Source organism: Daktulosphaira vitifoliae, unplaced genomic scaffold (genome assembly GCF_025091365.1).
Source record: "Daktulosphaira vitifoliae isolate Bord-2020 unplaced genomic scaffold, ASM2509136v1 Scaffold_1, whole genome shotgun sequence".
Lineage (NCBI taxonomy): Eukaryota > Metazoa > Arthropoda > Insecta > Hemiptera > Phylloxeridae > Daktulosphaira > Daktulosphaira vitifoliae.
The window spans coordinates 40235510-40262858 of NW_026099572.1; the positions used below are offsets into that span (position 1 = coordinate 40235510).

At 26.0% G+C, this 27349-nt stretch overlaps 1 protein-coding gene across 1 annotated transcript in view; it reads right to left on the reverse strand.

Annotated features, from left to right (window-relative positions):
- The window catches only part of LOC126898311 (ABC-type organic anion transporter ABCA8B-like), a 32480-nt gene that overhangs the window by 1075 nt on the left and 4056 nt on the right, over positions 1 to 27349 (reverse strand). The window contains exons 6-19 of the mRNA XM_050672255.1: positions 22574 to 22914; positions 21770 to 22280; positions 16531 to 16787; positions 16165 to 16404; positions 15962 to 16101; positions 13819 to 14142; positions 12399 to 12634; positions 11696 to 11930; positions 7743 to 7893; positions 6987 to 7673; positions 6702 to 6923; positions 675 to 835; positions 300 to 599; positions 15 to 235 (exon numbers count right to left, since the gene is read on the reverse strand). Coding sequence (XP_050528212.1) covers positions 15 to 235; positions 300 to 599; positions 675 to 835; positions 6702 to 6923; positions 6987 to 7673; positions 7743 to 7893; positions 11696 to 11930; positions 12399 to 12634; positions 13819 to 14142; positions 15962 to 16101; positions 16165 to 16404; positions 16531 to 16787; positions 21770 to 22280; positions 22574 to 22914 — 4026 coding nt within the window. The remainder of the gene's footprint in view (positions 1 to 14; positions 236 to 299; positions 600 to 674; positions 836 to 6701; positions 6924 to 6986; positions 7674 to 7742; positions 7894 to 11695; positions 11931 to 12398; positions 12635 to 13818; positions 14143 to 15961; positions 16102 to 16164; positions 16405 to 16530; positions 16788 to 21769; positions 22281 to 22573; positions 22915 to 27349) is intronic.

The window sequence follows — 27349 nt, forward strand, 5'->3', positions numbered from 1 at the left end:
AGGAAGTATGATACCGTTTTCGAGATTAGAAAAACATTGAGCCAATGATTCAACAGCTGATTGAGGAACTCCAAAAACAATGCGATCAGCAAATTCTTCTTCGAGCACAGCACTAGGAAATGAAGATATAACAAAAGCTTTAATATCATCTATGTCACCACAAGGTTTCAACCTAATTTCTAAAGTGTAACCAGCTCCATATACGTTTTTTAAGTATTGAGTTGAACCCAAGCATCTTAAAATAAAAATAATCGAAATATTATACATGTTTCAGAGTTTATCAAATATGTATATTCTACCTGAGCTGGCCTTTTACCATTATTCCAACTTTTGAGCAAAGAGCATCCGCTTCTTCCATTGAATGAGTTGTTAATATAGCGCCCTTAGAACTTTGACAACTGTTGATAATGATATCCCATAAATATCTTTTTGATCTTGGATCCATACCTGTACTAGGTTCATCTAAAAGCACTAGCTTTGGATTTTTCATCATAGCCAAAGCAAAACTTAATTTTCGTCTTGTACCACCCGAACAATGATCAACTTGTTTATTAGCATGGTTAGCAATTTGAAGGCTGGCAATGTATTTATCGACGATTCTATAAATATTGGTTATCAATTATGTATTATGTCAATTATTATAATATTTATGTAAATAAAAAATAAATAAATACTTTGATATATTATCACCAGATAGTCCTTGGATAGCAGCATATATTTCTAAATGTTCTTTTACAGTCAGTAAACCCCATAATGCATCATGTTGAGGACAATAACCAATCATATTATACGCAACATCGCTAGAGTCTTGCAAATCATGCCCTTTAAGATAAACCTGTGCAATATAAATATGGCTTTAAATAAGTCTTACATTTATTTCTTCGGTGACGTTTTGTTTCGTAATATTTAAATTAAAACTTTATGAAAAAATTAATACTAAAAATTATAACAATTTTTATAATATAATAAGAATATATGTTTTGTAGCTAATTTTGTTTTAAATATTATTTTAATTATTACACAGCACTATTTTGTATATTTAATTTTTGGCTAATTATTATAAAATGTCAAATTATATATTTTATTAACTTTGACATTTAGCTGTTAAGGTATTAATTTTATAATAATAAATATTTATTTAATTTAACACAAAATTTGAAAAAATTTTAAATTTTTTATATGAATACTCTAGGTTTTATTTTAAATTTAATATATATTTTTTTGAAAATCGAATAAATAGACTATGTACACCATTTTGTACTTTGTCTGGCAATTGTATTGAATCCTCCTTCAAATATATATTTAAACGAGGATAATAGCAAGTCAATATCAATTAATATACTATTAACAAAAAAAAAATAAAAAATTTAATTTTTGATAAAAACTGTATGAAATTAAAGGTCATATAATGAATTTCATTAAAACAAATTTCCTTAATATTTGACTTTACAGATAACTCTCATAGCATTGACCTTTCTAGTCCTTACGTATTTAATTACATTTTAAAGTCAGTAAGAACTTACTATTAGGAAACATTTAGGATGATCTTAGATCTTTCATGATAAATTATTGTGTGAAACTTCCTGGCAATATATATATGTATATGTATATGTACCTATACTGGTATATGTATATGTTTACATAAATCAGGATATATAGATTGTTCAGTAAGTAGGGAAACTTTTTGAATATCCTGTATTTATATTAACTAATGGGAAATATCGGATATCATAATTAAAACATTCTACAATTTTACAATATTTTTAAATGATTACGTTTATAATTTATAATTGTAATTTTTCCCTTATAGGGACGTTTATGATTTCAATCTATACCAATGTACAATATATCGGGTCCAACTAAGATTTTTTTCTTTATTAATATATTACTCAGAGTGTTCAAAAATAAGAAAACAAGTTAATTGTTACAAATATTGAGAAAGATAAAGAGCCGTTTCCTAATTTACTGATCACTCTATATAATATTAGAAATAGTCCTATGACTATATTAAAATGCATGTCCCTGTCTAATTAAAATGGAACTAAAATACATTACTTGGATAGTTCTACAGTCACTTTAGAACATATATGACAATGATAGACAGTCAATCTGACTACATAAATAAACGATGATTAAATAAAAAAAAAACCTAGGACAGGGAGGTCGCTGCACAGTGGTGACGTGGCATAGATGGATCAAGTATAATAATATCTGACAGTGATTAAAATCACTATCAAAAATAAACGCTTCGATGCAAATCTTTAGATTGTGTTTAATTTAAAAAAAAATTGTGTATTATTCCAAAAGCTACATGATCTGCTAGTTCATTATTAATATTTTAATTAAGATAAAGTATGTCGAATCGAAAAGGGATTATTAAAAAATATTATTTCTCATAAAAAAATAATGTTGATCCAAACACTTTTCAATATGTAATAGCATTATAAAGTTAAAAATGTAAAAAATAAAATTGAGAATTTTCACACAATAATAGCATTTGGTAGCCATTTTCACCTTGAAGATAAAATAAAGTCCGAAATTTTTTTTTTCCATGATAAAGTATATTACATTAGCTTTAATTTAAGATATATATAAAAGTGTCAGACTTTCCGGAACACTTTCAAAATTTAAGTTGAAAAAGTCAATTTTTTGTGAAAAAGTTGTCATTTTGAATCCCCCCCTGTAGGCAGGTAAAAAGTCAGATTTATAAAAAAAATATACCAAATGATAGGTAAAGACATCATGCATCTACAAAAAAAAGAATTATATTGATCCATACATCTTTCGAGAAGTTATAGCATTATAAAGTTAAAAATATAAAAAAGAATTTTTTTACAAAAATCGTATTTTTTTTATTAAGTTTAATGTCTGTTTTCACCATGAAGATAAAATAAAGTCCGAAATTTTTTTTTACCATTATAAAGTATATTACATTAGCTTTAATTTAAGATATATATAAAAGTGTCAGACCTTCCGGAACACTTTCAAAAGTTACGTTGAAAAAGTTCTACTTTCTATATGCATTTTTATGTTTTGAATCCCCCCTGTATTTAGGGAAATGGTCCGATTTAAAAAAACAGTATGTCGAATGAAAGATCTATATAAATACTACTTCTCATAAAAAAATTGTAATGATTCATACATTTTTCAAAAAGTTATAGCATAATAAAGTTAAAAATGGAAAATACAAAATCGAAAATTTTCACACAAAAATAGCATTCGGTAGCCATTTTCACCATGAAGATAAAATAAAGTCCGAAATTTTTTTTTTTCATGATAAAGTATATTACATTAGCTTTAATTTAAGATATATATAAAAGTGTCAGACCTTCCGGAACATTTTCAAAATTTAAGTTAAAATAATTAATTTTTTGTGAAAAAGTTGTCATTTTAAATCCCCCCTTGTGGGCAGGTTAAGGGTTAAATTTATGAAAAAAGTATACCAAATGAAAGGTAATGATATTATACATCTATATAAAAAAGAATTATATTGATATGTTTTAAGTAAAAAAAATTGAAAAAATTTCGAAAATTAGCGATTTTTAAATTTGTAATTTTTTTGGAGATTTCCCTTATTTACGGGGGACGAGGGAAATTTTTTCAATTTTTAAGGGTAATATCTTCGACTAGATACGATTTGTGATCTTTTGATGTATCGTTGAAACAAATCGGTTCCGTGAGAGCTGAGAAAAAGTGGTAAATTTTTTTTTTCATAATAAAGTAAATTACATTAGCTTTAATTTAAGGTATATAAAAAGTGTCAGACTTTCCGGAACACTTTCAAAATTTAAGTTGAAAAAGTAAATTTTTTGTGAAAAAGTTGTCATTTTGAATCCCCCCCTGTAGGCAGGTAAAGGGTCAGATATGAAAAAAAAATATACCAAATGATAGGTAAAGACATCATGCATCTACAAAAAAAAGAATTATATTGATCCATACATCTTTCAAAAAGTTATAGCATTATAAAGTTAAAAATATAAAAAAGAATTTTTTACGAAAATCGTATTATTTTTTTTAAGTTTGATGTCTGTTTTCACCATGAAGATAAAATAAAGTCCGAAATTTTTTTTACCATAATAAAGTATATTACATTAACTTTAATTTAAGATATATATAAAAGTGTCAGACTTTCCGGAACACTTTCAAAAGTTGAAAAAGTTCTACTTTCTACATGCATTTTTTTAGATTTGAACCCCCCTCAAATATAGGAAAATGGTCTGATTTAAAAAAACAGTATGTCGAATTAAAGATGTATATAAATACTACTTTTCATGAAAAAATTGTATTAATCCATACATTTTTCAAATAGTTATAGCATAATAAAATTAAAAATGTAAAATACAAAATCGAAAATTTTCANCATTTTTCAAAAAGTTATAGCATAATAAAGTTAAAAATGTAAAATACAAAATCGAAAATTTTCACACAAAAATAGCATTCGGTAGCCATTTTCACCGTGAAGATAAAATAAAGTCCGAAATTTTTTTTTTTTTTCATGTTAAAGTATATTAAATTAGCTTTAATTTAAGATATATATAAAAGTGTCAGACCTTCCGGAACATTTTCAAAATTTAAGTTGAAAAAGTAAATTTTTTGTGAAAAAGTTGTCATTTTAAATCCCCCCCTATGGTCAAGTAAAGGGTCACATATAAAAAAAAAATATACCAAATGAAAGGTAATGATATCATGTATCTATAAAAAAAAGAATTATATTGATTTGGTTATTTTTAAAAAAGTTATAGCAATTTTAAGTAAAAAAATTGAAAAAATTTCGAAAATTAGCGATTTTTAAATATGTAATTTTTTGGAGGTTTCCCCCATTTACGGGAAACGAGGGAATTTTTTTCAATTTTTGAGGGTAATGTCTTCGACTAAATACGATTTGTGATCTTTTGACGTATCATTGAAAGAAATCGGTTCGGTGAGAGCTGAGAAAAAGTGGTAACAGACACAAAAAAAAAAAAAAACACATCTTAGTAAAACCAATACCTTCTCAGCTTCGCATCGAAGCTAAAACCCAGCACAGTGGTGATGTGGCATAGTTGGGTCATGTATCTTGATATCTGACAGTGATTAAATCCACTATCATAAAAAACGCTTTGATGCAAATCTGTAGATAGTATTCAATTATAATAAATTATTGGATTATTCCAAAAGCAACAGGATCTCTTATTTCCTTATTTATATCCTGATTACAAGTTTTATGATTTATAAGTGTAATACATGAATAAAAATTTATTAAAGCAATTAAATATATACTATATTTAATTGCTTAAATGCTATACATTTATGCATTTCCACACGGAAATGGTTAAGTCACTCCCTGGAAATTCTGATATGGCCTACCTTAGGATGGGTAGCAAGTCCATGAAGAAATTTCGCCGGGGTAACATAATATTGCAAGTAAACCATAAATCAACACAGAAAACTTTTGAGATTCAGCAAATAGTAGAAAAGACATTGGTAGAGAAAGTAGTGGTAAAACAACTGGACAACAACTTATTACTGCAGATTAACGGTTTAGATGGAATCACAGATCAAAAAGTAGTAAGACTCAGTAAATGAGACGCTAGAGTATAGCCCCGAAGATGGTAAATTTTTGGTGCGAAACTTATACATATGGGAGGATGGCACACAGAGGACACATGTATAAATGCCTGAAAATGATGCCTAAAAACTATTAAAGAAAAACAGACTAAAAGTTAGCTGGTCTTACTACCTTATAAAAACAAAAAAAAAGACAACCAAATATTAAAGCTTCTAGAGTAGAATGTAATGGCGATAACAATATGGGATGTTTCTGATCAACATGATCAGAAACACACAAAGCACAAAAGTATATGTTGGAAAGTGAACGGCCGATATGCTAGCAAAGTTGGATGGATCTCGTAGATAACAACTGAATCTTAACAGAAAATCAATACGATTAAAAAAAAAAAAAAGATCTACTACAAACGCCATTAAAAGATTAAAGGAAGTAGTCGACCATGCCTCGAAAAAAATGATAATAGAAGTCTTAACAGTAGATATAAAGAACTCATTCAACTTGGTCAGTTAGGGCATAATCCTCGAAACGAACCAATAGCCGGTAGTCTTACCGGCTACTATAGTCTATTAATATGACGCTAGAAAAAGATATAACGGTGGACAACGTAGTCGAAAAGATGTTGAACAACAAGCTGATTAAATATATATGTTTCCATTAAAAAAACAAAGTAATACATATAGAGAGAAAAGGAGAGAATTTTTTTTTTTAATTATAGAACGTAAGATAGGGTTAACTTTCGAAAAGAAAAAATTATTTATGTTTTATATTTTCAATGGTACTTTTTGAGTCATAGTTAAATAATCACTTTGTATAATATATAATTATCAAAATGTTATTATATTATAATTAATTATATTTTGTTATAAAAATTATCTTTAAATCAAATAATAGTTATTCAGTGGGGGTTTTTAATATAATAATTTCTATTTATAAAAATAATGAATTAATTAGCGGTCTTATTTCTTTAAAAACTAATGGAACACATTTCATAACTTGTGTCCCAAAAAAGAAATCGATTCCAGAAAATGTTCATTTTACAAAAACATTCTTAAACAACACTGATTCAAACTATAAAATAAATTAATAGTTAATAATTACTATGACAAAAAATTATTGAAAAAACTAAAATAAAAATTTAATATAGAATAATCACTTTTCCTGCTGTTTCTTTTTCTTCTGTTGCTAAAACTTTCATTGTTGAAGTCTTGCCAGCACCATTGTGACCCAATAATCCAAGTATTTCTCCTGTATCAACTGTTAAAGATAAATTTCGAATTGCAACTTTTTTTGTTGGTTCATCATTTAAACATAATTTTTGATGAAAACATATTTTATTCGATTCTAAATTTCTATTGTAGTATTCTTTTCTTAAATTCTATTAATTTTATAGAAGTTAAACAAATCAACTTTTGGTTATATAATATTTATAAAAAAATACTTGAATAACTATCACTGGCCAATATGATTTTTCAGTTACAATATTATTTACTTTTCTCCTTTCATTTTTCACGTCTTCATCGCCGTCATCTTGCAAGTCTATTGTCATATTCTTATTACTTGATTTTTTTGAGCTCGAGTCTAAAAGTGTAAGTATGACCCACAATACCGGCAGTTGTCCAATACAGCCCATTAGTAATGCAACCGTCTCCTTATTTACATATTTTATAAATGATGTATGTTGATCACTTTCGCGATACACGCTATTAGCATGGTATATAATTGAAAATGGAATATAAACAAAATTTGTTGAAGAAAAAAGTACATGTAGAGCGAATGTTAAATTTTTAGCGACCCCTAACATGTCTAAAGAAGCAACTGCCATGAATGGGACCCCTCCGATTAGAGAAGTAACATTTGGTAATATACATTGAAGAGAATCAGCTTTATCAAAAAAATAAGACAAGCAAGCAGTAGCTACAACTGCTGTTGGACAATAGACAAAAAATAGAATAACCATTATATATACAGCTGGAATCGTGTCTAAACCCTCGACATGTAAAATAAAAATTAGAGAGATTAGTATGAAAAAAATAAATAATAGCATGAGTGTCAAAAGTATAAAGTAAGAACCGATGTATTCCAAAAACATAACTCCATTAATGTAAAGCTGATTTTTAGTTTTCATCTAAATTATAAAACTATATTTAAAATTCATATTAAAATATATATAAATTTAAAGATAACTGATAATTACCTCGCGATCGTAAACTAAATCAGATGACAAACTCACGGAAACTAATACAAAAACAATCCCCAAAAAAAATGCTGATGAACATCTACTAAAATTAAATTCGTTTTGTTTATATTCAGTTTTAAATGGTTCAGTTTTCAAATGTATGTCGCCTCTAAATTAACCACAATAAATAAATTATTAATAATTAAACCATCCAATGGTACAATACATTTACTAGCTAAATATTTCATCTACATATATATTGTAAAAGTTGTCATCTTTAATCATTGTAATTGTCACTGATGAAAAAACCGCTATCATATGAAATCATTTATTTTATGTTAATTGAACAAAAATACGTTAACATTTTAAGATATCATATAATAAAAATTGATTACTCGTGGCTAATATTCTTAAAAATTAAAGTTAAAATACAAATATTAATTTAAAAATAAAAAAAAATTAAACTCAAAAAGCCACAAAAGTTATTGAAAAATCGCAGATCCGTATTTCTAGAACAATGCTACCATTAATAACGCTAAACACATACTGACTTATACATTTTCGAGATATGAGCTTGAATGTAAACTAAATTCTTTATTTTTTTACAAACAAGGCTTTTTTGATTCATTTATTAATTTAAGATTAGATGGATTTGAATTTTAAATAATATGAATTATTAAATATGTCAGATCAATTTTTAGCTTCGATGCGAAGCTGAGAAGGTATTGATTTTACTATGATAAGTTTTTTTTTTTGTGTCTGTTAACACTTGTTATCAACTCTAACCAAACCGATTTCTTTTAATGATACGTCAAAAGATCACAAATCGTCAAAGATATTACCCCTGAAAATTGAAAAAATTTCCCTCGTCCCCCGTAAATAAGGGAAATCTCCAAAAAAATTACAAATTTAAAAATCGCTAATTTTCGAAATTTTTTCAATTTTTTTTACTTAAAACATATCAATATAATTCTTTTTTATATAGATGTATAATATCATTACCTTTCATTTGGTATACTTTTTTCATAAATTTAACCCTTAACCTGCCCACAAGGGGGGATTTAAAATGACAACTTTTTCACAAAAAATTAATTATTTTAACTTAAATTTTGAAAATGTTCCGGAAGGTCTGACACTTTTATATATATCTTAAATTAAAGCTAATGTAATATGCTTTATCATGAAAAAAAAAAATTTCGGACTTTATTTTATCTTCACAGTGAAAATGGCTACCGAATGCTATTTTTGTGTGAAAATTTTCGATTTTGTATTTGCCATTTTTAACTTTATTATGCTATAACTATTTGAAAAATGTATGGATCAATACAAATTTTTCATTAGAAGTAGTATTTACATACATCTTTCATTCGACATACTGTTTTTTTAAATCGGACCATTTTCCTATATACAAGGGGGGTTCAAATCTAAAAAAATGCTTATAGAAAGTAGAACTTTTTCAACTTAACTTTTGAAAGTGTTCCGGAAGGTCTGACACTTTTATATATATCTTAAATTAAAGCTAATGTAATATACTTTATAATGGTAAAAAAAAATTTCGGACTTTATTTTATCTTCATGGTGAAAACAGACATTAAACCTAATAAAAAAAATACTATTTTTGTAAAAAAATTCTTTTTTACATTTTTAACATTATAATGCTATAACTTTTTGAAAAATTTATGGATCAATACAATTTTTTTATGAGAAATAATATTTTTTAATAATCCCTTTTTCATTCGACATACTTTATCTTAATCAGGATATTAATAGGGATCTAGCAGTTTATGAAGCTTTTGGAATAATCCACCAATTTTTTAAAATTAAACACTATCTAAAGATTTGCATCGAAGCGTTTTTTTTTTATAGTGATTTTAATCACTGTCAGATATCATTATACTTGATCCAACTATGCCACGTCACCACTGTGCCGCGACCCCGCTGTGCTGGGTTTTTTTACTTAAAACTGCTATAATTTTTTTAAAAATGACCAAATATATATAATTTTTTTTTATAGAAACATGAGGTATTTACCTATTATCTCGTATATTTTTTTTTATTATTTTGACCCTTTACCTGTCTACAGTGGGGGATTCAAAATAACAACTTATTCAACGTAAATTTCGAAAATGTCTCGGAAATACTAACACTTATTAAATATGAAATTAAAGCTTATATAATATACTATAATATGAAAAAAAAATTTTGAACTTTATTTTGTTTTCATGGTGAAAACGGACATCAAAATTAAAAAAAAAATACAATTTTTGTAAAAAACTTCTTTTTTATATTTTTAACATTATAATTTTATAGCTTTTTGAAAAATGTATCATTATAATTTTTTTGTTTTAACTACTATTAATATACTTCTTTTATGCAACATACTTTTTTTTAAAAACGGGCCATTTCCCTTTATGGAAGAAGGGATTCAAAACTTATAGATGCATGTAGAAAATATCAATTTTTCAACTTAAATTTGGAAGTGTTGCGGAAATACTGAAACTTTACTATATATCTTAAACTAAAGTGTGTGTAATATATTTTAATATGAATAAATAAATTTTCGACTTTATTTTGTTATCATGGTGAAAACAAACACTAAAGTTAATAAATAAAAATACGATTTTTGTAAAAAAATTCATTTTTGTATTTTAACTTTATAAACCTATAATTTTTTGAAAAATGTATGGATCATTATATTTTTTTAATGATAAGTACTATACAGGCGGCCCAGTAATTGCAAATTGAAATACGTATTGAGAAAAGGACAGAAGAAAACACTATCTTTTCATGATTACTATAATTTGGAGGTGTGTAATTTTTTCTATGAAAATGACTTATACTTTTGAATGAGAGTGATAAGTAATTATTGCCTTATCAAATTTCTTATCATGGTATTAATGCCAAGTTTTAATACCGTAAAATAATACATAAAAATTCAAAACTTTAAAATGCTATAGAATATTTACTACTGAATATTAATAAGATATTTTTTTACTAAAATTTTTCTTAAATTCTACTCTACAAAATAGCTATCTTAGATTTTTTTTTTACATTTAATTTAAAATTTAAAAATAATTAATATTTTTAATAAAATGTAAAAAATTAATTATTGAGATATAGCATAGACCTAACGTATAACTATAATTAAAAAAAAAAATCAGCTAAAAATATTAACTGGATGAAAAGATATTTAAGTTGTCAGTGAATGCTGGGCAATCCTGTATTAATATATATATATATATATATATATATTTATTTATTCATATATTACACTATAAATCATAAAACTTGTAATCAGAATATAAATAAAAATTAAAAAATAAAAAATTGGTGGATTATTCCAAAAGCTACATGATTAATACTTTCAAAAATTAATTTTTTATGAAAAAGTTGTTATTTTGAATCCCCCCTGTAAGCAGGTAAAGGGTCAGATTTATTAAAAAAATATATCAAATGTTAGGTAAAGACATCATGCATCTATAAAAAAAAATTATATTGATTTGGTCATTTTTAAAAAGTTATGGCAGTTATAAGTAAAACAAATTTTAATAAATTTGTAATTTTTTTGGTGATTTTCCCCATTTACGGGAACGAGGGAAATTTTTGAGGGTAATATCTTCGACTATATATGATTTGTAATCTTTTGACGTATTGTTGAAAGAAATGGTTTCGATGAGAGCTTAGAAAAAGTGATAACAGATACAAAAAATAAAAATAAATAAACACATCATAGTAAAATTAATACCTTTTCAGCTTCACATCAAAGATAATATTAAATGGTTATTAGTTAGTAATATGATAGCTGGATTACAACATTGATAACACAAGGTTAAACATTTTAACAAGCCTTAAATTTCAGACGTCATTTAAATTTTATAACTTTTATTAAATAAATTTGTACTTCAGCTTAGTTAATTTAAATAAAAAACATGTTTGCTAATTATGCACATTATTAAATTTTTTATACTTACCCAATTATTGCGCTAGATATAGAATTCAATATTATTGGCAATGAATGAATAAATGAATCATTGAAGTAAATTGAAAATGATTTATTAGAATCATCCAATAAAGATATTGCTCCTAAATGAGGAGGCAGTTCTAATAAACCATCAAAGGCACCCAAGTATAAATCTGTATTTAGTGTAGTATAAGTATTAAGTTCCTCGGATAATGTTATAAGTCTACTGCCATTTTTATATAAATCTAAACAAAAATACACTTATCAACAATAGTAGTAATCATAGAGTGAATGAAAGGTAAACATTTGTATGAACATAATTTTTAGTTAGTTTTAAGGACGGATAAAGTAAAATTTAACGTAAAATGTCTACAACCACTTAAAAGTTATTTTAAGGTTTAGAACATTACATCTCTTTTTGTTTACGATGTGGTTTCTTTTTCTTACAAATATGTTTAAAGGTTTTGGTATTAAAAGTATTTTTATTTTATTTTGTTTCAAGTAATAAGAACATATTATTTTTTTTACATTTTTCTATTTCTATTGTTTTTAGTGTATTAAAATATTATAATTATATCGTTATAAAAAAGTTTTGATTCTAAGCTTCTACTAACTATGGTAAATTAATACCACACAACAAACTTGATTGAAATTAATGAAACATATCTCTACCAATAGTAGAACAAATTAAATATGTTAGATTTTATACTTGCCTTTATCTAAAGTAATACTTCTTAAAGGTTGATTTTCGTAGCTTAACTTATTTAATATAATTCCAGTAGCCAAAAAGACAACTGGTAATAAAATCATTACGTATAATTTATGAATATCTCGCAAAACTCTTTTTATACGCATTTTTAGTAGTGTCATTGTTATCAACCACTTAGTTGGATTATACACCACATTTGATCCAGAGCCAACGGTGTTAGATAACACACCAATCGATTCCCTTAGTATTAAAAATAAAATGAAAAATATCACAACTCAGCTAAATTACATAACTTTAAAATTTTATTATCAAGACAGTTGGAATGCTTATAAGCATAAAATATATTATAATGTTATATAATTATAATTATTTGTACAAGAACAAATACAACTTATTTGAATATGCTACTGTAGCAATTTCAGATAACATAAAAAACATAACTAAGATGATGGAAAAAAACACATTTAAAAAATGATCAGTTTTACATTCTTCTTTTTCCCCAACTTAACATGCTACGTAGAGCGATGGCCTTCGTTCTCATCTTAAGGAATCAAAGATGGTTCTTGGCTCAGCCAATAATGGACGAAATGGATGTTTGATGGCTTGCACCAGAAATGAAACACAACCAATAAAAAATAACAAGAAAATTTTTTTTGACATCCTGGGGATTGAACCCGGGACCTCTGCTCCAAAACATACTTTTCTACCCATTGGACCAGGCCGACCCCAAACGCACTTAAAATATATGATTTAAAAATAAATCATCGTTTAACTTAAATTTTTATGAGTAGCAAACAATAGATAGTTGTAAACTTAGTCTAAAATAACATAATTTTAAATATTTAAAAATGTTACTATCCGTTAAAGTCAAACAAGTTTTTTTAGAAAAGAAGAATTGTATAGATACAGTAAGACTAGAAACTAAAACAACACTAAAAATAATTTTTATAGCGTATTAAAACTCTATTGAAAACCTTTATAACTAAATTAAAAGCTAATATTAGGTAATTAGAGAAAAAAAAATTGTTATACACTAAAATTGAAAAATAAAGAGTAAGTCGGCATTAAGCGAGAAACAGCTCTTTGATACCCTTAAAGAGTAAAAAGTATATAAAAAATATACGTTCGTATCATTTATTAAGTATTTGATTACATCTAAATTTGAATTACACATTGATAAGTGGATAATTTTACTCTTTTTAATGAAAAATTGATATTTTTTTTACTTTTAGATGATACCAAAAATCATATCTTGTAGTGAAATATACTGATGGAATAATATATTTAATAAAAAAAATTAATAATATTAAGTTTTACAATTATCAAGTTACTATTATACATTAAATAACATTTCTTTTAATTATGCACCATTTATGAATATTATTTTTAATTGTATATCAAGTTTAATTATTTTTTATTTCTACCTTGCTTCCATAGATATAGACTGACGTTTAAGTAGCTCAACTCCTAACTTTCCTGCATTATTATGTTCTCCTTGTTCTAAGAATAAAAACACTTCTTCCAAAGAAGTCATGGATATACCATAGTTCTCTATTCCCAAAGAGCTGCCAGCAGTATTAATTTCTACTTCTATTTGAGTGAAAAGTGGAGAAAATTTACCAACACTATCATGTGGCAATACAAAGGAAAGTTCACGACCATGACGTCTAGTTCGCTCTGCATTCGGGACAAAATCTTTTATCAGTTTTACTATGCAATTTTCATTAGCATTGTTGTTAAGTGTTAATCTGGAAATGATAAAATAATGATTATACAGAGTGATTTTTTTATCATAACCCACTCAATTACTTGCAGAATAATAATAATTTAAACATTTTTTTTTTTTATTATCTTTAGTTACACATTAATCTTGAATTTTTAACTATGTAATACTTTTTAAGTTCATCCCTTATGCCTTAGAGGGGGGTCAACTTTGTTTTTTTAAATGGAAACACATATTTTTAATTTAATAAAATGTTTGAGTTTTTAATTTAATAGTAAATGGCATTTGAATTTTTAATATAACTTTATTAGCTTATTAGATATAAACATTTAAAGTTTCAAAATTTTGAGTTAATATACATGTATAATACACATGGGATTGTAAATACAGGTAGCTAATTGGATTTTTATGACATTGCTGTCTCAGTCACGGATTGTTTATTATCAATTATGATTATCAATAGATATACTTTCTGTATTGTCAGTTAGTGTATTTATAAACTCATAACAATGTGCCTTACTACAATTGATAATAACAATGCTGTGTACCTGCTAATATCGATGTTATAAAAAACCAATTAGCTACCTATATTTGTAATCCCTTGTGTATTATACCTGTATATTAATTCAAAAATTTGAAACTTTAAATGATTATATCTAATAAACGAATTAAGTTATATTAAAAATTCAAATGCCATTTACTATTAAATTAAAAACTCAAACATTTTATTAAATTAAAAATATGTGTTACCATTTAAAAAAACAAAGTTGACCCCCTTCCAAGGCATAAGGGATGAACTTAAAAAGTATTACATAATTAAAAATTCAAGAATAATGTGTAACTAAAGATAATGAAAAAAAAAATGTTTAAATTATTATTATTCTGCAAGTAATTGAGTGGGTTATGATAAAAAAATCACCCTGTATTAACACAAAAATATTAAGATTTGTTAAAAGAAGTATTGGGACAAATGATTTTACCATTATTTGTTTACCATACAATTTGTTGATTAATCTTATCTCAATCTTATTTTACCAAAATTTTAAATTTAGCAGTCGTTTTTTTTTATCATTTTCGACAATTCCGAAATTAACAAACTACTCGCGTGTTTTTCATTTACAAATAGATATAAAAGCCGCAGAAACGTATGACATAGTTTAAATAGCTATTTATGGTTATATTTTCAAGGATCGTTTCTAATGAATTAAAAAGTCATGTTTAAACTAAACTATTCATTTTGTATTTTATTTTCTTCTCGTTGATTTTCTAATTTTTTAGTTTTTGCCGTATTATCAAACTGACACGATAAGACTTTTGTAAATAATGCTTTAAGAGAATAGATTAATTTTATAACCAGAGTAAAAATTTTAGAAACTAGATCAAAACATTTTAATTTGATGAGAAAGAATTTAACGTTAAAAATAAGTTATTAAACTAGCTGGGTTAACTATTTATCAGATTATTCATATAAATATAAACAGAGTACCTCAGGTATAACTAACAACTCATAATTCTTTTGATCAAATTAATATTTTAGATTTTTTTTTTTAAATTTTTAGACTAATATAAAAACCTAATTATTTTAGTTACTTAATACTATACTAGAAATTCAAAATAAATAGTCTGAAAATAGGGCATATAAGATTAACCCATGATCACCTTATGGCCAAGAATTTACCACCTAAATGTGATTCTTGTGAAGATTAGCTAAGATATACATAAATATAAATATATCTTCACCGCATGTAGAAAATACATAAATATACTACACCAACAAGGAAAACATGTATTCGTGTAAATAAGTACTTTATTAATAATTATTTATTTATTATTTCATTGTTTACGTTAAATGATATCCAATCCCAAATTTATTTTTTAGAAAAATGGATGACCCGCAACATCTAACAGTGCCTTTTGAAATAACAGCTATACGATCTGCTAGAACATCAGCTTCGTCCATAAAATGTGTCGTAAGCAAAATCACCTTATAAATTTTTTCAATATAATAAATAAACAAAAGAATTCATTAAAACATATGTAAACTAACTTTTCCTTTTTTTCTTTTCTGAAGTAATGACCACAAATGTCGTCTCGCTGGAGGATCAACTCCTGCGGTAGGTTCATCTAATATTATAATTTTTGGGTTTCCAATAATTGCTATGCCGACAGAAAGTTTTCTTTTTTGTCCCCCACTTAAGTCTTTCGCCATGCTATCAGCTTTATCAGTTAGATGTAACTCTTCTAACATGCATCGAACTTCTTTATTTATTTCATTTGGCGATACACCCTAGATATATTAAAAAGATATATTAATATAATAGATATATTAAAATATTAGGTTATATTTTAATTTTTATAACAATTTAATTTATCTTAAATTAAATAAATAAGCATATAAACAATAAATCTTCACCCTAATCGCAGCAAAAAATTGTAAATGTTCTCTAGGACTTAGCCGTTGAAATAAAATGTCATACTGTGGGCATACTCCGATCATTCTTCTTATTTTCTTAATGTGAGATTTATTTCGAACATCGTAACCAAAAACTTTAATTGTACCTAATGTTGGTTCAGTTAGTCCAGTTAATATATTAAACAATGTAGTTTTTCCTGCTCCATTATGTCCCAAAATGGCAGTTATTTCCCCTTCGAAAATACTCATCTGAATACCTGCATCGATTTCTTCAAATTTAAATTCAAATTACAAAACCTAATTCATATTATATTATACCTTGCCATATTATTAGATCCAAAAAAAAAATCCAACACGTAGGGTCGCGCACAGTGAGGACGCAGCATAGTTGAGACAAATATAGATGACATAAGACAGTGATTTTAGTGAAAATTACAATTATAAAAAAAGCTTTAATGCAAATTTGTAGAGTATTTAATTATTAATATTTAATAGTTGAATTACTCCAAAAACAACATTTACTTTTGCTTCTTTAATAAAATCCTGAATATTAGCTTTATGATTTATAAGTATAATACATTAAAATCAGTTGTCAGTGTACTTTTGATAAGATTGGACGTTATTCGCATATCTATTTATATATATATTATCTTTTTTGCGGTTTCTCATAATATAATTTAGACTTAAGTTAATAAATAATAATACCAAAACCAGATAAACCATCAAAAAAATTGCGCGCTCTCAACTAACATTACCCGAACAGAACTTACATGAAATGACGTCGTGTCATCATTGGAATCTCTACAGTCTTCCCAAGAATCTAAGTTCTGTTCTATTGAAAGTAAGTTTAGCTTAATATATATGATGGATATTTTTTCAGTTAGTCTACTCTCTAAAATTGTTATCTGAGTCTTTAAAGTCTTTATAAACACAAAATGATAAATATCATTTTGTGTTTAATTATAATTAAAAAAAAACCCAGCACAGGGGGGTTGCGGCACAGTGGTGACGTGGCATAGATGGATCAAGTATAATGATATCTGACAGTGATTAAAATCACTATAAAAAAAAAACGCTTTGATGCAAATCTTTAGATAGTGTTTAATTTTAAAAAATTGGTGTATTATTCCAAAAGCTACATGATCTGCTAGTTCCTTATTAATATCCTGATTAAGATAAAGTATGTCGAATGAAAAAGGAATTATTAAAAAATATTATTTCTCATAAAAAAATTGTATTGATCCATAAATTTTTCAAAAAGTTGTAACTTCAAAAACTTCATAATGAAGTTAAAAATGTAAATTATAAAATCGAGATTTTTCACACAAAAATAGGATTCGGTAGCCATTTCCATCATGAAGACAAGTCTAGAGGTCAAATTTTTTTTTAAAAAAGTTATAGCAATTTTAAGTAAAAAAAATTGAAAAATTTGAAAAAATTAGCGTTTTATAAATTTGTAATTTTTTTGGAGGTTTCCCCCATTTACGGGGAACGAGGGAATTTTTTTCAATTTTTGAGGGTAATATTTTTGACTAGATACGATTTGTGATCTCTTGACGTATCATTGAAAGAAATCGGTTCGGTGAGAGCTGAGAAAAAGTGGTAACAGACACAAAAAAAAAAAACACATCTTAGTAAAACCAATACCTTCTCAGCTTCGCATCAAAGCTAAAAAGAGGTTAATCATCTTAGAAGGGAAGTACGGGAACTGGAACCATTTGCACTATCTAATAATTCAATAGATTTTATGAATGAAACTCAGGTATGATACGCTATGCTAACAATGTAATTATTTACTAAATTTCTGTACAACCAGATGAAAATTCTAATACTTGTTTCTTGCATGGTGAAAAAATAATATTCGTTTAGGTATTAATGTTTCAATACCATTCGACTTATTGGCATTAAAAAATCAGGTCACAATTGCCCATTACTTATGGAATTAGATTTAATTTAACCCTCAACTGGTCACGTCGGGTCTATTTGACCCGACGTTTCTTATCGAACGTGCTATTTTTAGATTCAGCGAATTGAGAATTATTCCATATACATGTAATCTCTTTTCATTTATCTATGCATGTTGTTAGATATATAATTAATCTTTTATTTATTATTATACCAGTTAAGTCTTGAATTTGACCCGGACGATCGTTAGTGCGCTATAGTTTTAAGACGAGTGACCCGACACGACCTTTGGTGTACCGCGGACAGTCAGACGCATGATTGTTTATGTTACCAAATCTATATCAATTTTATTATTTTATAATTATGGAAAAGTTTATCACAGATAGTGAGTTAGAAGTAGAACTTTTGAGGCAAGAAGAAAAGCCATTATCTGATGATAATTCTGAAGACGACGAAGATTATGTTGAAAAAAGTGAACATGACACGGAATCAGATTAGGTACGTCTTCAGACGATGACGAAGTGAACGATGTAAGTGAACCAAATAGTTTTTATTTTAGTAAAGATAAGAAAACCAAATTGAATAAGAAACCAATAAAAGTGAGTGGTCAGACGAGGCAACATAATATAATTACTTATTTATCTGGTGTGAAACGTGTAGCTAAAAATGCTAAAACACCACACGACGCGTTTAAATTATATTTTGATGAGAAATTAATGGATATTTAAATAAAAAATACAAATATTTATATTTTGAAAATACGAAAAAATTATAAAAGAGTTACAGATGCCCAGGATACTGAAATAACAAAAATTACAGCTTTTATTGGTTTATTATTGATGTCTGGCGTTTATCGAGCTGCTCATTTGAATAAGAATTATGGGATGAAGATGAATCTTCAATTTTTTCTTTAGCAATGTCCTATAAACGTTTTTTATTTTTATATTGTTGCATTCGTTTTGACAATATACATACTAGAGAAGAGAGAAAAAACTGACAAACTTGCAGCTGTCCGTGAAATACTCGATATGTTTAAGAAAAAGTTTGAGCTTGCGTATACACCAGCCGAATATACAATAATAGATGAGCAGTTAATTCCGTTTAGGGGTAGGTATCCTTTTCGACAGTATTTACCAAACAAGCCAAAAAAATATGGAATTAAAGTATTTGCGTTGGTAGATAGCAAAACCTTTTATTTATCAAAATTTGAAATATATGCTGGGTTACAACATGATGGTCCTTATAAAATATTAAACACACCTTTTGATATTGTTCAACGTCTTGTTGATCCAATAAAGGGTACCACTAATAACTGGTATACAAAAACAAAAGAGAAATTCCATCTGAATTTCTCCCTAATAGAAAAATGGAAGATTATTCGAGTATTTTTAGATTTACAAAGAATATATCTATTGTTTCATACGTTCCAGCAAAATCTAAGTCTGCTATAGTTATTTCCACTATGCATAATGATGATTTAATTTATGATGTCACTGGTGAAAAAAAAACCAGAAATAATAACTTTTTACAGTACAACTAATGGTGGGGTAGATTCATGCGATCAGCTTTGTAGCAAATACAATGTTGGTCGAAGTAGCAGAAGGTGGCCGTTAGCTAAATTTAATCTTTTTATAAACGTATCTGCACTAAATCCATGTATTATTTTTAAATCTAACACGAAAGAAACAACGGAAATAAGAAAATTTTTGAAAACTCTTGCCAAAAAACATGATCAAATAATTAGAAGAGCAAATAACATTCACATATTACGTAGTCTTAAACAAAAAATATGGATTTATTTGGGTAATCAAGGAATCATTAAACAATTGGTTACAAATGAAGTCGATAACATAAGAGACTCTAAAAAACGTAAAAGGTGTCATATTTGTCCAAGCACAAAAGACAATAAATAAAGTGATATTTGTAAGGTATGTAAACAAAATATTTGTAAAATTCACTCGGCAATTGTTTGTTTAAAATGTCAAGAAAATATTTTAATTTATCAAAAATATTATACATTATATAAAATACTACTAAAATTATATTGTACATCTTTTATACTTGGTATTAAGTTCATTATAAAAAACAAGAAAAGCAATTTATTTTTATGTAAACTTATTATGTTAAAACTATTATTCTTATTCATTAAGATTGTATCATTATTTTTTTCAATACAAAAATGAAATACAAAATTTATGAAGTGAAGTTATTTTTTATTAATCAGTTTAATCCAAAATTAAGTAAAACTTAAAAAATCCAAACTAAGGGTCACTATGACCCGATGTGACTATCTGTGTAATTATTCGATAGTGACTGGTTAAGGGTTAAACTTTATAACATATTTGGATAAGTTAAGCTCAAACTAAGTGCTAAGGAAATTTCATGAGAAACTTAAGATTGTAGTTGCGCGAAAAAAGATCTTCAGGTTACTACAATTGGTATATTAAACATAATAATGGTAATCTTTCACTTGTACAAAAGAACTAAATAGACACCCAAACATTTTTTTAGTAATAAATTAATTGTTTAGATTGTAAGGAAAAAAATGTAAATAATAATAATTATGTATTGACGGGTATTACCAAAATGTTAGCGGCTTACGTACAATGTGATGATGAGATCCTCCTTAAATTCATCATTAACCCAGGACACAAAGGCAATAATAACAAAACTGGCCAACGCGGTTAGCGTTAAGGGACCCTTTAAGACATTTTATACGACTTATATTTTTTTAAATATTTTTTTGTTACTTATTTTTATATCTGCTATTTAATTTATATTTGTATATTAATATTTATTGTTATTTTTATTATAATCGTAATTTGTATTACTTAATATTTTCGCTGAAGCCATTTGCATCAAAATTGTATAGACTTACCACAGTAATTTTTTTTTTTTTTGAAGACTTCTTTTACATTGTACATATATAAAATTTCTCAAAACAATTTAAAAAAGCTTTCTTAAGTTTTAAAAATTTTCTTTCCAAACATGCCACATATCAATTCTTTATTGGGAAGGATGAGTGAAAGTGTTCTAATAATATAACAATGTATTATAAAACAAGGCTTAAAGTGACATAAGAAGTATAGGAACTACTTCGCTTTATCATATTTATTTTAGACTTTGTAAAATTTAGAAAATGTCAAAATGTAAATATTGATCATAAATTGAAAATAGTTTTTGGTCTACTAAATATTTTGCGTAAAATTTTCTTTAATATAATTAAGTCATTATTAGACTATGATAAAATCATGTTTATTATCATTATTTATTTAAATAATAAACCTTTTTTTTACTTTAAGCCCTGCTGTAAAGACCTTTATTATGAGCTTGCCATTTAAAATATTCTCAGTTGAACTTTTGTAAGATTTACAGAGATTAGTTATTTGTATAGCTTTACGATCTTTCATAGACTCAGATATGGTTTCAAAATCCGGATTTGAAACTGAATATCTATTGATTTCATCAAATTCGATTGGTTCTGGTGGTTTAGAGCACCAAAATGTCGATTTAAGACAAAATAAAAATGAATAGTTACTCTCATATTCACTAGAAATTATCATTGAAAAGTAGTATGCTAAAATTGTATAGATAAAAGTATCTATGACCATCATTAAAAGGAAACCACCAAATGGAATTCCCGGTCCTATCCAAATATTATTATAATTTAATCCATCTCCAACAAAATCCATAGTCATCGCTTTGTCAACCGCTAATGCAAAGTTAGCTGGACTAATTAATGAAACCAACAATAAAACATTTGTATTTGAAGATTCGACTATGTTTTGCATAAAGTACAAAAGACTAGCCAAGCTTATGACAAAATTTCCAAGTATTCCAGCAGTCTAAAATTCAATACAAAATTTTAATATTAATTAAAATTTATGACAAGTATATTGGACTTTAAACTATAAAGTTTAATCCATTTATTATAAATAAGGCACGGGACTTTATGTATAAATACATAAACAAATTTTTAAATCATAAAAATTTTGTCACTTGAATACAGATCTATAATATTATTAAATAAAATTCGTTGTTTGGAGTATTCATAAAAATATGTTAGGACATCCGTATAATGTAACACAATACTAACAATTATAAAATTTATACTCAATTATTAAGTAATTTTACTTACTCTTGACTTTCCAAAAAAATGAGATATCATGAAACTGAATGAAATTATACTAAATAAGTATAGTATAATTAAAATGAATATTATAACCCAATTAGTATTATTGAATATTCCCAATAAATATAATATTGCAGTACTTAATAAAGCCAACGTAACTGCATATATTATATATACATTGAACCATGAACACCAAAATACTAATTCTTTTAATCCCATTATTTGCATGCCTTCTTTTATCTTATTTTCTTTTTCTCCTACTATTTCAACTAGAAGATAGGTTACAAACTGAGATAAAGCAATTACGACATACAACGGAATGGCCATATGGAACACAACAAACCAATCTAAAAAAAAATTAGTACAGTTAACCTTAAAAACACAAATTGATGTGATTGTGAATATTTTTTTAACCAAGCACTTTAAAATTTTAAGAAAAATTGAAATAATCACATGATACAGGTTAAACCAAATTTTGCTAAATAAAAATACAAAAAAACAAAAATTATGAATCTTATTTAAACTTATTATAATTTTTTCATATTTTTTACGACAGTTTACATTTATTGGACAAATTTCGAGAAAACAAGTTCATTCTTTATTTTAAATTCACGATGTATCATTAATTTGATACCCAACTCCATATTTCAAAAAATTACATTTATAAAATATTTTTAATTTTTACTTTATAATGAATTAACTTTTTTAAAACTGAACGAATTATTGCGGAATTTTATTTATGGCAATTAAGATATTAACCTTGTTGATGATATATATTTTTGAAAATTCAATCATTAACTAAAATACCATAAAGGGTTAAAAATATCTATATTAAATTAATGTGATTTCTAAGAATTATTGGACATTAATGCCAATAAACACATAATTGTCGATAAAACTGGTCGATTTTAAATTGTTTCGCCTAGTAACAAATACACGTATCATTCTGAGTTATTTCAATTAAAACTTGTTTAATATAATATTTCATTAAAAAAACCAAGTGGGATGGAGGCACAATGGGGTCGTGGCATAGTTGGGTCCAGTATAGATGATATCAGACAGTGATTAAAATTACTATCATAAAAATCGCTTCGATGGAAATTTGTAGATAGTGTTTAATTTTAAAAAAAAATTTGTCAAAAAAGTAGGTCAAGTGAGAGCTGAGAAAATAAATGATAGCTACAAAAAAAAACCACATAGTAAAATAATATTAATATGAATTTCTTCTCACGAGAGGATACTACAGTAATAGGATCTTTGATAATTATTAAAGCTATTGAATCTAAATGAGATAAAAATCAAATGAATTAAACATTTTTTTCTAACTCAAAAAGAATTTAAAAAAAATTCAGTACCGCAGGCATGAAAGTCTTAAGTGTTACCGTCTCAGAAACCGTACGTCGCATTCGTCACTTAATAAAAATGGAAATTTAGCTAGTTCAAATTTTAAAGTTATTTTTCTCGATTTCAAAGAAACAAAAAAATTTAAATATTTTTAAATTATTATGCTATGTCAATTAAATTGATATAATATTTATGAAAATCAGTGTAATCCCCTTATAATAAAATAAAATACAAAACCAAAAATTTTAACACAAAAATAGCATATTTTTGAATACGATAGCTATTTTTACCATGAAGACAAAGTAAAGTCCGAAATTTTTTATTTATTATTAAAGTATATTACATAAGCATTAATTTAAGATATATATAAAAGTGTAAGTTGAAAAAGTTCTACTTTCTATATGCATTTTAAAGATTTAAACCCCCCCTTTATTAAAGGAAATGGTCCGATTTAAAAAAAAAGTATATCAAATGAAAGTAGTATATAAATATTATTTCTTAAAAAAAATTGGATTGATCCATACATTTTTCAAAAAGTTATAACATTTTAAAGTTAAAAATGTAAAATATAAAATCGAGAATTTTAACACAATAATAACATTTGGTAGTCATTTTCATCGTGAAGACAAAATAAAGTCCGAAATTTTTTTTTTCCATAATAAAGTACATTACATTAGCTTTAATTTAAGATATTTATAAAAGTGTCAGACTTTCCGGAACATTTTCAAAATTAAGTTGAAAAAGTTGTCATTTTGTATCCCCCCTGTGGGCTGGTAAAGTGTTAAATTTATAAAAAAAATGTACCAAAAAAAAGACATCACGCATCTATAAAAAAAAAATTATATTTATTTGTCATTTTTTGAAAATTTATGACAGTATTAAGTAAAAAAAATTTAAAAAATTAGCGATTTTTAAATTTGTAATTTTTTTGGAGATTTCCTCCATTTACGGGAAACGAGGGAAATTTTTTCAATTTTTGAGGATAATATCTTCGACTAGATACGATTTGTGATCTTTTGACGTATCTTTGAAAGAAATCTGTTCGGTGAGAGCTGAGAAAAAGTGGTAACAGACACAAAAAAAAAAATAAAAAAAAACACATTATAGTAAAATAATACCTTCTCAGCTTCACATGGAGCCCCCACCTCCACGTGGTGCAACCCGGGCAACGGATCTCGACTTTTGGGATCCGGCTAACGGGGGAGGCCACACCACGTTGTGAATCAGCTCTTGATTAATTTCGGGCTGATTCACAACGTGGTGGTGTGAGTTTTAAAGACGGCGTGGGCCGCCCTGAGGTAATACCTAACGGTAGTTCCGGGGCGGCCCACATGTAGGCCGGTCGTGTAAAAAAAAAAAAAGCTTCACATGCAGCTAAAAAATACGTGTAACATCACAAATCCAAAGATGGTACGTCTATAATATTTGTTGTCTATCATTTAGTTTTGATGCAAAGCTGAGAAGATATTATTTTTACTATGGTGTGTTTTTTTTAATTATTTTTTTTTGTGTCTGTTACCACTTTTTCTCAGCTCTCACTTGACCAACTTTTTTTAACGATGCATTGAAAAATTGAAAAAAATTCCACTTTTTTTTATTAAAAAGTTACTTAATCCACATTCTCCACATAAACATTTAAAATCATTCATTTCTAATGTTTTTAAAGTATTTATTGCCGAATTAGGTTTGATATGATAATAGGTTCAATTACAAAATTTAATATTTTTACATAGTAATTAATTAATATTTTACATTTGTTTATAATATTCCAAATATGTTGGTAACATGTTGCTATAAAAATCATAAATCTAAAATAAATGATTTTTAGTTTCACCTCAATTTAACAAAAAATGTTTAATCATATTTTATAATACGCTCAATTGGGTAAATTTTTTTAAACTTATTATTGGTTTTTCTAGTTTACGTAAATCATCAAAATTAATTAAGTTCTGAATATTTCAATTGTAGAATCATTTTAAACACCAAAGGTTTTTTAGAAATGATTATCTTGATTTTTATTTAAGTGATCATCTATCATAATAAAAATGTAACAAATATTGAGCTTTTCTGATAAATTTACAATAAACAGTAATTATACAATTTCCTAACTGCATATTAATCTTAACAATACTATTTTTATAATTCTCATAAAAATTTTTATTTAATAGTGTAAATTTTAAACTTGAAGTTGAGCTAAAAGCTATGGTAAAAAATTCAACTTTTTATTATAAACTTTCACAAAAATGAACTTCAGAGGACAAAAATCTAAGTTAAAAGTGATATTTTGCACTGATTATTTTTACACATAATAAAATTAAAGTCAGTAATAATTTGAAAACAAATAAATATGGCGGTTTTATTCAATTTTTAGCACTGATAGTTTTAACTTGATTAAAATCGAATTATTTAGAATTCCATAGTCTATGCATAAACCAACAAATCAGTCCAATAAAATCTGATAATTTTCATAGACATACAAATAAAATTATACACCATAACAAAACTATTACTTTTTTAGTTTCGCATCTAAGCTAAAAAAGTTATCCATATTGTTTTTATTTTTTAATTAATCCTTAAACAGTCGCGTGGGGTCTAGCATACCCCCACATAAATAAAAACGGATGTATTATATTGCATAAAAGGTGTACATAGATATAAATGTAGAAGATGGTTTTTATAGTAATATTGAATAGATTTTCATAAATAAATACCTTCAAAAAAAAATGTATGACTTAAAATATACATAAAAGTTGAAATGGGTCATATTGATCCCCACGCGACTATGAACGTTATAATTCTTTTTTGGATTTTTTTCAAAATATCGTTTAATCGTAAATGCAATGTTATAATCGATATAATATTGTGGAATTGGGATTATGTGGATCTGCCACCGTCTATGCAATTAAGTTTTAAAAATAAATAATCTATTGAGAATTTCCACTACTCAATGATACGGAACAAATACGAACTAAACATGTAATAAATACATCCCGTCGCAATGTGGACACATTAATTATCGGTGCCTCATTTACAATTACCACTATTCACATTTACCCCTCCTAACCCTACTCGTATTATAATAATTAAATTGTATTGTAATATTAATAATAAAAAATTCAATTCATAAAAATGATTATGTAAATGTATAGACACATAAAACTAGTAAATATAAGCCATGTTTGAGCTCAAAGAAATACAAGAAAAATTAATAAAAATACATTTTGTAATAGTAAAAGCTTTTATTTACCGTCTTAAAAATAAGATTTTGCAGTTAAAATTATTTTTTTTACAAACCAAAATATTTTAATGAAATTTTGAAAATTAAGTTTTTTTTTTCGTAATGTAATTTTTAGTAATGCATATAATTTTGTCATTTATTAGCTTCGATGCGAAGCTGAGAAGGTATTGGTTTTACTAAGATGTGTTTTTTTTTTTTTT